Raw genomic sequence first — 13293 nt, forward strand, 5'->3', positions numbered from 1 at the left:
AATACCCCGCAAGGCTAGGGGAGCGGGGCGTGCCCCGAATCAGGAGGTTGCAGGCGGTCGTACAAGCGCTGCGCGGCCAGATAACCTTTCACGGTGCAGGAGGCCAGAGCAATCCCCCACCCGCAGCGGAGCCGCGGCCTCCAACGCACCCCGCGCACACCCCCTAGCTACGCGGCCGCAGCTAGGGTCCCAAGCGGGGGCGGGGCCGTCACAGGCAGGAGGCGGGGCCTGCCGGGGCTCGCGGCTGGGGCGCGAGGGAGGTGCGGGATCTTTTGTTCCCTGATTGGGTCTGGGCCGAACAGGGGGCGGTGCCTTGGGGCGGCTCTACGGGGCGGCATTGGGCGTCGGAGAAGGAGGGCGTGGTTTTGTGAAGTCAGTTCCGGTTGGTGTAAAACCCCCGGGGCGGCGGCGAACGGGCTTCAGATGCCTCTGGGTCGCGGTGGGGAAAGCTCCCAAGTTCTTGTGTGTGAGCTGCATTAGTCGAGCGCTTAGAGCGACCCGGCGAGGGATGGCGGCCACCAGGACCGCGGTCGCCACGGCCACCGGCAAGCTCCTGGTCCTGCTGCTGCTCGGGCTCACGGCGTCTGCCGCGGCACTGGCTGGCTACATCGAGGTGGGGACCGGGCGAGCGCCCGAGCGCAGTCTCCTTCGGCCGCCGTGGGAGCGCGGCCTGCCAGCGGACCGGCGGGCCGCGGGGTCCGGGCCGGGCTGGGGGCGCGGCATGGAGAGCGGGGAGTGGGGGTGGTCCGGCGCTGCGGCGGGTCTGGCGGCGCCTCCCCCGCCCTCCCCTGCTTGGCGCAGTGCTTAGCGCTGGAGGTCGAGCTGCCTCCGCCGCCGCAGAGGCCAAATGAAAGGCATCGGGGCTGCGGGGGGCGGCGGGCCGCCTCGGCCGCCCCAGCCCCCATACCGCCCGCGGCGCCGCCACATCCTCTGGGGACCCTGCGCGGCTCAGCCGCTCAACCCGTTCTCCCCCGGGATTCCGCGAGCCTCTGCGCCCCGAGGCCGCGGCCGGCGGTCCTCCGCTCCGGACCTCGGTGCGGCGCGGCTCCCTCCGGGGGCGGCTCCGCACAGACCCCAGCTCCCGGGCTGCGGCGGGCAGCGCGCTCCCTGCGTCCGATGGTGGGGCATCCCCCCTGGAAGCAGGAGATGCAGCCTTTGTTGGCAGCGTGGGCTTTGCCTGTGGGGATGCAGGCTTCCTGGGCTGGCCCTTGGAAAGTGTCGAGGTGCTGGGGCGAGCGCCGCTTTGGCTGCACCGGGAGAATGCTCCTGCACCAAGCAGCGGGTGTGCCTTCGGCTTCCTGTGTGCCTTCCTCTCAAAAGATCCACCGCTCTGGCATCAGGCCTTTGGGAGGAATCGTTAAATATAGCTGTTTGTCTAAGTCTAGTAAACAACGGGAAACCCCTCTTTGGTGTTTGCGCTGCTCCCCTCTTCAGTGGGTTCCAGCGAGGAGGAAAGGTACCGATGAAGACGGTGCAGAAACTTGTTTAATCCTACTTTTTTTGGCGTCAGAATTTAAGTAGCTGTGCTGCATCTGACGACCCCATCAACATCTTTGTGCGGCCAGGTGGTTAAGTAGCCTGGGTTCTCGGGTGATTCGCTGGAGTTCAGGCCGCGGGAACGGGCAGGGTTGCTGGGGTCGGTGAGGGTTCGAACAGCGTGGTCTGGCCCTTGCCGTTCGTGAAAACCTTTCTGTTCCTGAGGGAGACAGGGGACTTTATTTTTACTTGCCTTCTGGATATAGTGCTTGAACTGTCGGATTGGAATGTGCTTCGGGTGTAGTTTATGTCTTTTCCCTCTTCACTGTTTTTAAAATTACAATAGATTTCTGCGTATTTAGCTAATTTCAGAGAGAAGTGAGACTGGATTGGATTACATAGGCATTGACTGCGAAGTTTCTAGCAAAACCCTCAAGTTAGAATGTGGTCTTCTACAGAATGTTTAAACATTTCCAGGGTCAAGTAAATCTAATCAAGAACACCCCTCCCATGGAACGGCTTAAAATATTTGTGTTCATCCTGCTTAAAGCTTTATGATTCTTTGGAGGAAGGTGGGGGAAGGAAGTTATGTTTTAAGTAGGAATAGTTAATGTTTCTACATCCGTGCTTTCAGATGAGGATTATTTTAGTTTCCACACAGTGGTAAGATTTGTATCTGTGATCCCGATGTTGGGAGAGGTAGATCAGTGGATGGCAGAGGAAGGGGAAAAAAAGAATTTTGCGTGGAACATGGAACTTTTAGGTCAGGGTGTCACCCTCTTTTACCTCACTTGCCAGGGGAATGGGTAATTTTAGGCACTCGTAGATTCATCATAAAGGAGTCATTGGTTTTAAAGAACATCTTCTTTTAAGTTTAAGCAGAATATTAACACCTGTATGGATGCCTGCAGAGAAAGAAAAACTAGCAGTGTCAGAATTAGTTGTCGTGGATTAAATTCAGTTGTTACCCACAACATTGTTCAGTTGAAAAGTCTGGCTAGATACAAGGTATTAATTAGACATTTCCCTAAAATGGTTTTTAAATGCTGTTTTATGCTAATTTCCATCTTTGAAACAATATTTTTGCCCACACTAAATTATCTTTCAGATCGTTTTTCCTTTTGTCAAGCAGGCAAAATGTTATTCATATATATATATATATATATATATATATATAATTTCATTTCATTTCATTTATTTGCTTTCAGGCAAAGGACTGCTAAACCTTGATTTAGATGAGAATGGCCTAAATCAGGATGTCTTTGGGAAGGTCTTTATTGAGATTAGCCAAAGGGATTCTAGCCAAATCCCTGATCAAGTTGCTTGGCGCAGAATTATTGATTGGCAAATCGTTAGGGTTGCTTGCTGTTGACGGAATTAATCTCTTACACCTGTTTAAAAAGAAAAACCCACCTCGGTACTCAGGTCATTGGTTTTAAATCCAGGATATGTTCTGTTGTGTGCATGCTCCCTCCCATTTGGGATTCTCAGACCGTATTTATGCTGAAACTCTGCACTCTTTAACAATGGACATGGACGCTTCTGAGAGCCAGAACTCTGGTTCATTCTGCTAACATTTAAAAGAGGGGCATTTATTTGATAGGCAGTTTTCAGGAAGCTCAAATACAAGGTATGACAATTGATTTAGAAGATAAAGAAGGCTTTGTGTTGGTATTTCTGAGTGGTGGTTTAGGGAATGTCTGATTGTGACCTGGGGAGATGTTAAGGCTTCTGGCAGGATTATCAGTCATTTTATGAAAACTGCTAAAAATCTTTTGGTGAGTATGATAAGCTAAGGCTTGGCAATCGGGTCCTCCTTTCATAGAGGGTATTGGTTTCATCGTCCAAATCTGGGCTCTTTTACAGTGTAGCCACATGTGGCTCCTGAGCGTGCAGTGTGGCTAGTATGATTAAGAAATGAGTTTTCCACTTTATTTAATTTTAATTAACTTAAGTGGGCATTTAAAGCTGAGAGTTCAGTGACTGGAAAACTTTTAACTGTATTTCAAACAACTTGGTTATGTGGGTCTACTTTTTCACCTGTATACTTGATGAAATCTAAACGCATCAGGAATTTCCTATGAAAATTTAGCATCTGAATTGAGATGTACTCTAAAATGCACACCAGATTTTGAAGACTTAATGTGAAAAAAATTGTAAAAAATCTCACTAATAATTTTTATATTGATTACATTGAAATGGTACTTTAATCATTGGCTAAGTAAAATATGTTAAAATTAGTTTCACCTGTTTCTTTTGATTTTAATGTGACCACCTGAAAATACAACCCATAGAGCTTATATTCCTTCTGGAGGGTGCTAATTTAATGTCTTGCTTGCAGTCGGTCCAGCATGATCTTGTTTTTTAGGACAATTTTAAATGTTACTTTTTGGTTACTTTTTTCAACTAAAAATGTTATTTGGAGATAATTTAAGCTTACAAAAATAGCAAAAATTGTAGAAATGGCTCTCATATCCAGATTCACCAGTTGTTGATGCTTTCCCTATTCAGCATTCGCTTTATCTTTCATTCTATTATTATGCATTTTTTGCTGAATAGTTTGTGAGTTGCATAGTCGTGCCCCTTAACCCCTTCATTGTATATTTCCTAAGAACCAAGGACATTGTCGTAACATGTAACTCTTAAAACATACCTTAGTACAGTTATCGATTTAAGGAAATTTAACATTGATAAAATACTTTGATCAAGTCTCCTGTTTTCCAGTTTGTCAGTTGATCCAATAATGTTTTTTATAGCATTCGAAAGCATAGTTATTTTTAAAGCTAAAGAGCTTTAAAAGTCTTGGCAGTAACATGTGAAGGGCTATTAATGTTTTCCAAATATAAAAAGCAGATTTTTAACTTCTCTGATGTTGCTTTGACTTTGGAAGACCAAAACTTAAACACTGTTCAAGATTCTTGAATTATGTTGTTCACCCTTAATGAAATCTTGGGCTTATGCACTTTTTTTTTTTTTAGAGATTTTATTTTTAAGTAATCTGTACACCGAACGTGTGGGGCTCATATGTATAACCCTGAGATCAAGAGTAGTATGCTCTACTGACTGAGCCAGCCAGGCACCCTATTCTGCATTTTCTTTTTAAAATAACAGAAGAAAGGTTATATAGGTTGTGCACATTCATTGTAAAAACTAAAAAACTACAGATAAATAAAAAGCTGAAAAAATAATCTCATATTATCCAGGAAAACGTCACTGTAAACATTTTGGGGATATATATTTTTGCAGATATATCAAGTACATGTATCTTATAAAACTGGTTTATAGTGCATATTGGAGCTGGTTCCTAACACTATTTTGAATTGTCCTAAAACAAACTACTGAAAGAAAAATCAAGTTTTCTGTGTGACAAAAGGTAGGGATAAATCTTTGTCCAGTAATCGTAGCTTCTATGGAGGGGGCCATTAGGGGGAGAATTTGAAATCGTCTATAATTCAGTTTTCATGAGTTGTGTTTTAGTGAGATAAAACAGATTACCTTGATGCTTAATTAAATTTAGTGTCGTGTACCTTGATCTATGGCCTAAGATGTAAAGTGAACCATGTAGGCCCATTCAAATAGAAATGGATTCCCATCCTTTGTATCAACTACAATTCATTACTTTTGCTAAGAGAATTTTTCTTACATAATCATCTTGAAGGTTTTTTTAAATGAAATTTCTTGAAACATAACTAAAATATGCTTTTAAAATAAGACTTTTCGTTTATTATGTCTCCTGCTAGTGTTTATTGAATCACTGTTGTGAGGTTCTGTGTTAGATGCTAAATGCTACATAGTAAAAACAAATACACATAGCGTTTTTTTACTCTACAAAGTGCACATGCATGTGATTTGTAGGCCCCATCCTCAGAGGTTCTCATTGAGTGCATCTGGGATTCTCAGTTTTAAATGCTCCCCAGGTGATTCTTGAGTGCAAGCCGAGAAAAACAAAACTCCAGGAAATAAAAAAACCCTAACAGAACTCATTTGGGTACCTTATCTGCTGTCTCCAAACAGTCTGCTGAAGTGTAGGTATTGTTATCCGCACCTAAAAAGGGAGTCGGTAGAGGCCGAAGGTTTAAGGCCATGCAGCAGGGCCATGGTATCAATCTATCCATCGTCTTCTAAATCTGTTGCACTTTTCTTTTCTCTGTGTCATGGTGTTTCATAATATTTCTCGTGTCGTTGTAGATTTCTTCTTCTCTTTTCCCCACTACCTAAATATTTGCTTTAAGAGAAACTAATTTAGGGGCGCCTGGGTGGCTCAGTCAGTTAAGTGTTCCTACTTCGGCTCAGGTCATGATCTCACTGCTTGTGAGTTTGAGCCCCTCATCGGGCTCTGGCTGACAGCTCAGAGCCTAGAGCCTGCTTCAGATTCTGTCTCCCCGCACTCTCTGCCCCTCCCCCACTCGCTTTCTGTCTGTCTCAAAAATAAACATTAAAAAAAACCCTGATTTCCCAGAAGTTCCAATATATCATGAATCAATATATACCGAAGTATAATAGTGGTTATCTTTGAAGGATGTAATTACAGGGGACTTTGCCTTTTCACATTTTCCATGGATTTTTAAACACTTCTAATGCCTTTTAACATAATGTGCCAGTTCCCTCCCTCTCTCTTTAAATAGTAAGCTTGTTTCATCTTTGTGTTCTGTAAAATTTAAGGAAAGGAAATTTAAAAGACCGCCTGTGGAGGGGGGGGGATCTTCTCAAAATCAGGGTATGGGATTATTTGGAAGAGAAAAGACTATCCTCACCAGATTTACCGTCACTAGCCTGCCTACTGGATAGACAAACCATAAGAAGAGGGTGACACTATAACCACAATGACTGGAATAAGACTGGTCCAGAGAAAAGTTAATCAGCATTTGAAGTGGGGCACCTGTGAGATTGGTTACTTGAGCAGCTCAGCCCAACCTGTCCACTGGCCCTTTCTCAGCCGAATGCCTCTTGTGGTTGCAGATTGGGTGTTGTAGTTCCAGAGGACGTGCTCTGGTATAAGGTCCAGGGGAGGAAGAGGCTGTCTCTTCTTGTGTATCTCCCCTTAGGGTGAAGAAGTCTTTCTCAAAGCCCACCAGCAGAGTATCCACAAGTCTTACTGGACAGAATTACATCAGATGCTTCTGGCCAAACCAGTTCTCAAACTGGCAGGAATGGTGCTGCCAGCTGGGTTCTGTTGGAAGAGAGGGCTGTGGATGTTGGGTGGATAACCTGATGCCTGCTACAAGGGCATGCTCCATTTGGGAGCTTATATAATAGCTGGGCTGGCTGGAGGGAAAAAGAACGAATTTATTCTTATCTAAATGATCTGTGAATTAAACATTTGCTGGCAAATTGGAGAAATTGGAGGAACCTCACACAGTGCGTTGATTAGGATCTTGGCACTTCATTTTGAGGGATGTTGCCATCTAGGACGGAACGGCTAGGCTGGTGAAGACCTGGAACGGGGATGAACTGTAAGGGAGCTATTGAGCCTGGAGAAGAAGAAAATGTGGGTTAGTGGTAGTGGTGAAGAACGTTAAGTATTTTAGAATATTTTGTAGTTTGTCTCTGGAAGGCTAAACAGATGAGTTGCAAATATTGAAGCAGAGTTTTTATGTGGAGAAACGGGCTGAGAAGAGTATAGGATATTCTTTTGTTTTACTCCCTTTAATTAGGACTATTTCCAACATAGTACAGCAAAAATACAAGATACTCCTAGATACACCACCCAGTTTTGTCAAATGTTAACACTTCCCATATTTGCTTTAGTCTTTTTCCCCCCAGTACTAAAACATTATCGATACAGAAAGAAAACATTGCAATAGAAAGGCCTCCTTTGAACGTTTTCTAATCCCATTAACCTACCTTTCCAGAAGTAAGTTTTATCTTGAGTTGGGAATTTAGCATTCCCCTTCATGTTTTCATGTTGACAGACACCCCTTTCTTTCTGGATTCCACAGAAGTGTGCTCAGCCTCTTAGAATTGTAATAAATGTTTGTTATCAGTGTGGAAGTATTCATTGTTTGAACATACTATGATTTAAAAGCTGAGATACTTGGATGGAAAGTAAAGCTAACCCCGTACTCAAAGGTGCCAAGCATGCGTGGCACCATTGCAACCCTCCCTCCGTCAAAAGCCCCTGAGTATTTTTGAGCTTTTAAAAATTTATAGTTCAGTATGTGTTTTCATAAAACACGTACTTGTGTAACCACTGCCAAGGTCAAAAAATAGAACATTCCCACCCCAACCCTCTTTACCTCCCCAGGTATTATTATCCTGACCTTTAGGGTCATTACTTACTCTTTATAGTTTTACCATCCAAGCTTTATCCTAAAGCACTGTAGTTCATCCTGTTTTCTAGATTTATATAAATGGAGCCCTTCCTTCTGTATGTATTCTTAAGTACCTGGGCTCTTTCAGAAGCCATGTTTTGTTTTGTTTTGTTTTGTTTTGAGTAATCTCTGCACCCAATACAAGGGCTCAGATTGACAACCCCGAGATCAAGAGCCACATGCTCTTCTGACTGAGCCAGCCAGGCACCCTTCTTTCACTAACCATGTGGTGTTTTGTTTTGTTTTGCTTTTGCTTCACGCCTAGTGCAGAGCCCAACACAGGGCTTGAACTCACAACCCTGAGGTCAGGATTCAGACACTCAACCGACTGAGCCATCAAGGTGCCCCTTACCAACCATGTTTTTGTCATTTGTATTGTTGAGTGTAGCTGTATAGTTCTGCTGATGGACATTTGGGATGTTTCCAGTTTGAGGTTGTTGGGATACTGCTGTTCTCTGTGGCTTACATTTTTATTTGTCTTAATGATGTCTTTGGGAGAAGTTCTTAATTTTGATGTATACTTTTTCTGTTTATTATTATGATTATAGGTGCTTTTTGTGTACTATTTGAGAGGTCTTTTTGTACCGTGAGGGCAAAGTTATTCTCCTAGATTAGGAACTTTTTATTTTGCCTGGCACATTTAGAGCTACAATTTACCTGGGACTGATTTTTTGTGTAATAAGAAGTATGGGTCTTTTTATTTTTATCTTTTCCATATGGGTATGTGGCCCATACCATATGGCTATCCAGCTTGCACCATTTATTGTCAAGGTCATCCTTTCCCTTCTGTTCTGCCATGGTGCTTTCATTGCTAATTAATATCTCTGTGTGGGTGAGTCTGTTTCTCGACTCCCTTAATCACTGATGTCCATGTGTATCCTTGCACCAAGCCTGTGTCTCTCGGTACCTATACTTATATCTACCAGAGCATGCCCTTTTACCTTGGTTGTCTTCACTAGTGTTTTGACTATTTCACAATTCTTTTCTTTCCATATACATTTCATCAAAAACAAACACTGGGTAGAATTTTGATTGGGATTGCATGGAGTCTGTGGTTAATTGGGGAAAATTGACTTTTATAAATAATTTTACAATCTAGAAACATGGCATATACCTTTATTTAGGTCTTCTCTCATTACTCTCAGTCTTTTGTATAGGTTTCTGCATAGAAATGTTGTACCATCTTGTGTTGGATTTATTCATAGGTATTTGATTATTTTTAATGCTGTTGTAATTTTTTTTGTCCTTTTTGCTGTCCTGCATCGTGAAATGCAGTTGATACTTCCAAATTGACCATGTATCCAGGAGACTTGCTAAACTAGTGTACTAATTCTAATAATTTGTGATTTTGAAAATTTCTGAATATATTCTGTGAATTATGACAGTTTTATTTCTTTCCTTCCTATTCGTACAGCTTTTCTTTAAAAAAATTTTTTTTGGGGCGCCTGGGTGGCGCAGTCGGTTAAGCGTCTGACTTCAGCCAGGTCACGATCTCGCGGTCTGTGAGTTCGAGCCCCGCGTTGGGCTCTGGGCTGATGGCTCGGAGCCTGGAGCCTGTTTCCGATTCTGTGTCTCCCTCCCTCTCTGCCCCTCCCCCGTTCATGCTCTGTCTCTCTCTGTCCCGAAAATAAATAAACGTTGAAAAAAAAATAAAATAAAATAAAAAAATAAATAAATAAAATTTTTTTAATGTTTGTTTATTTTTGAGAGACAGAGCATGAGTGGGGAGGGGCAGACACACACACACACACACACACACACACACACACACACACAGAATCTGAAGCAGGCTCCAGGCTCTGAGCTGTCATCACAGAGCCTGACGAGGAGCTTGAACTCACAAGCCGTGAGATCATGACCTGAGCTGAAGTCGGACGCTTAACTGACTGAGCCACCCAGGTGCCCCATAGCTTTTCTTTCTTTTTCTTGCTTTATTGCACTGGCTAAGACTCTAGTAAAATGCTTAAGAGAAGTGGTAATAACTGGTATCTCTGTCCCAACTCCTGATCTCAAGAGGGAAACTATTTCACTATTTATATAATACTTGTAGGTTTCTTTGTAGATACCATGCCCATTATTAGATTAAGGAAGAGCTCTTTCATTCTAAATTTGCTAAAGATTGCTGTCATGAATGAACATTGAATGTTTTTCACTTTTTTTTTTTCAGTTAGTAAGATGGTCATATGATTTTTCTCTTTAGTTTTGATAGTATGAAGTATATTAATTGACTTTTTAAAATATGTAAGCAACTTTTGCATTCCTGAAATGAGCCAAACTTATTTTCTGGATTTGGTTGGTAAAGTTTTGTTCAGGATTTTTGCCTTTGTGCTCAAAAGTGTGTTGGACCTGTAATTTTTCTCTTTTATAATGTATTTATCAGATTTCAATGTCAAAGTTTTATGGCTTCAAAATGACTTAGGCTATTTCCTCTTTTTCTATTCTCTGGAGTATTTTACTTAAGATTGACATTATTTTTTCTTTAAGCGTTTGGAAAAAATTTACCAGTGAAGCCATCTGGACTTTTCTTTGTGGTAACATTTCCAATTATGGATCCAATTTATTTACTAATTGTAGGGCTAGTCATACCTTGTGTGAGTTTGATTATGCTTCTCTAGTAATCTATTAACATTGGACCTTTAAATTGATATTATTTGATTGAAGTTGTTTATAATATATTCTTAATGGTCTTTGTAATATGAATAGAATCTGCAGTGATGTCCCCTTTTTTCATTCCTGACTTTGGTTATTTTTTTTTTTTTTTTTTTTTTTTTTTTTTTTTTTTTTTTTAAAGTCAGTCTTGCCAGGTGTTAATAAGTCTTTTTAAATAATCTACTTTGGTAGATTTTTGTTGATCCTCTCTGTTGTATGTTTATTTTGTTTTTCTTTCTTTCTACCTTCCCTTCCCTTCCCTCCTTCCTAAGATTTTACTTTTAAGTAATCACTATACCCAATGTGGGGCTTGAACATACAACCCTGAGATCAAGAGTTGCATACTGTAGTGACTGGCCAGCCTCCATTTGATTTATTTCTGCTCATTATTATTTTCTTCTTTTTACTTCCAGGGATTTAATTTATTTTTTTTCTAACAATTTGATGTGACTACTTAAAATTTTTTTCCAGGCTTTCTGCTTTTCTATTAATTTAAAGCTATAAATTTTCCTCTGGAAAGGGCTTTAGCTGCACCTCACAAGGGTTTGTTTTATTTTTAGTTTTCTATTATACACACACACACACACACGTGTGTGTGTGTGTGTGTGTGTGTGTGTGTGTGTATGTTTAAGTTTATTTAATTTGAGAGAGAGGGAGAGCGCACGAGTGAGCAGGGGAGGGGCAGAGAGAAAGGGAGAGAGAGAATCCCAATCAGGCTCCATGCTGTCAACCCAGAGCTTGATCTTATGAACTGTGAGGTGTCCCTATTTAATATATTTTTAAAAGTTGAGGTGTAATTGACCTATAATGTAGAAGTTTGAGGTGTGCAGTGTGTTGGTTTACGTATTGCAGTATGATTACCACTATCATGTTAGCTAATACCACCATATTATATATAATTCACGTAATGTCTTTTTTGTAGTGAGAACAATTAAGATCTAGTCTGTTAGCAACATTGAAGTTTATAATACGGTATTTTTTTTTTTAAGTTTACTTATTTTGAGAAAGAGAGAGTGGGGGAGGGGAAGAGAGCGGAGAGAGAGAATCCAATGTGGGGCTCGATCTCATGAACTGTGAGATCATGACCTAAGCCAAGAGTCACATACTTAACTGACTTGAGCCACCCAGGCACCCATATAATACAGTATTGTTGATGGTAATCACTATGTTGTGTGTTACATCTAAAACTTATTTATCTACTAGTTGCAAGTTTGTACCCTTAAACAGCATATAAGTTTTGATAATAATATTTTCATTATCATTCAGTAAAAAAATTTGTTTTCCTTTGTAATTCAATTTTTTTCTATTTAGAAGTACATTTGTTAATTTCTAAATATATGGGGATTTTTCTGGTTGTCTTTTGTTATTTATTTCTAGCTTAACTGCACTGTGGTCAGAGAACCAGTCTGTATGATTTCAGTCCTTTGAAATTTGTTGAGATTTGTTTTGTGATTGGTTTATGGTAAAATTTTCATTGTGTGTGTGAAGAGAGTATGTATTCTTCACTTGTTACTTCTGGTGTTTTATTGTATGTGCTGATCATGTTGTTTTCTGTTGTCCAGATTTTTATCCTTAATGATTTTTGTAATCTTTTTTTTCCCGTTAGTGAGAAAAGTATGTTAAAAATCTCCAACTGTGATTTTGAATAATTTTTTTTTCTCCTCATCGTTTTGACAGTTTTTGCTCTGATTATTTTGAGGCTGTTCTTAGGTGCATACAGGTTTAGAATTCTTATCCCTTCCTAAAGAGTCTCTCATAGTTATGGTTTGCCTTTTTATCTCCAGTAATGTTTTTTACCTATACTAATACTTTGTCTAATATTTTTATGTGTTTTAGATGTGTTATGGTTGTTGTTATTATTATCTGTTAACCTGGTACTTGCCTTTTACTGGAATATTTAGTACATATACATTTAACGGGGCTGCTGAAATGCTTGGGTTCTCATCTACCTTCTTATTTGGTGCTTTTTGTTTGCTCCGCCAGTTCGGTGTTTCTTTTTTTTCCTTCTTTGGAATTTGTTACTGTTTTACTTCTCCCTCTTACTACTTTGGAACACGCAGTCGTTTATTATTGCTTTAATGATTACTTTAGAAATTTCATCTTTCACATATTAGTGCCTTAAATTAATTGGTACTTTTATCCTCTTCCTGGACTATAGAAGGACTTTAGAATACTTCAACTCCGTTTAACCCTTTCTTGTCTTTTTTGCCATTGTTGTTATGTATGTTAATTTATTTTATTTTTAATTTTATTTTAATGTTTATTTATATTTGAGAGAGAGAGAGAGACAGACAGACAGACAGACAGACCATGGGTGGGGTAAGGGCAGAGAGAGAGGGAGACACAGAATCCAAAGCAGGCTTCAGGCTTCATGCTGTCAGCACAGAGCCCGATGCGGGGCTCGAACTCACAAACTGTGAGATCGTGCCCTGAGCTGAAGTCGGACACTTAACTGGGCTACCCAGGCGCCCCTATGTTAATTTGATTTTAAACCCGAGAAGAGGTTATACAAACCGTGTTCTATATAGCCAAATAAATTTAGGTCAGTAGTTATTGACTCTGGAGGCACAGTGGTGCCTGGCTCCAATTCTGCCAAATTACATCAGGATCTCTTGACAGAGGGGGTCATGCATTAATATTTTCTAAAAACTCCTCAGGTAATTAAAGTTTGTGGTAAGATTGAGAGGCTCTAATTTAGATGCACATATTTATTCTCTTCATTATTTTCATTTTTTAAAATGTTTATTTTTGAGAGAGTGCATGTACGTGTGCTGGGGAGGGGCAGAAAGAGAGGGAGACCAAGGATCCGAAGTGGGTTCTGCGCTGACAGCGGAGAGCCCGATACGGGGCTGGAACT

At 41.0% G+C, this 13293-nt stretch overlaps 1 protein-coding gene across 4 annotated transcripts in view; it reads left to right on the forward strand.

Annotated features, from left to right (window-relative positions):
- The first annotated feature begins 410 nt into the window (after positions 1 to 410).
- The window catches only part of APLP2 (amyloid beta precursor like protein 2), an 89299-nt gene continuing 76416 nt past the window's right edge, over positions 411 to 13293 (forward strand). For all 4 annotated transcript variants that reach the window (XM_030331596.2, XM_030331597.2, XM_030331598.2 and 1 more), the window contains exon 1: positions 411 to 613. In XM_030331596.2, coding sequence (XP_030187456.1) covers positions 509 to 613 — 105 coding nt within the window. In that variant the 5' untranslated portion in view covers positions 411 to 508. The remainder of the gene's footprint in view (positions 614 to 13293) is intronic.

The sequence above is a fragment of the Lynx canadensis genome, chromosome D1, assembly GCF_007474595.2.
Source record: "Lynx canadensis isolate LIC74 chromosome D1, mLynCan4.pri.v2, whole genome shotgun sequence".
NCBI lineage: Eukaryota > Metazoa > Chordata > Mammalia > Carnivora > Felidae > Lynx > Lynx canadensis.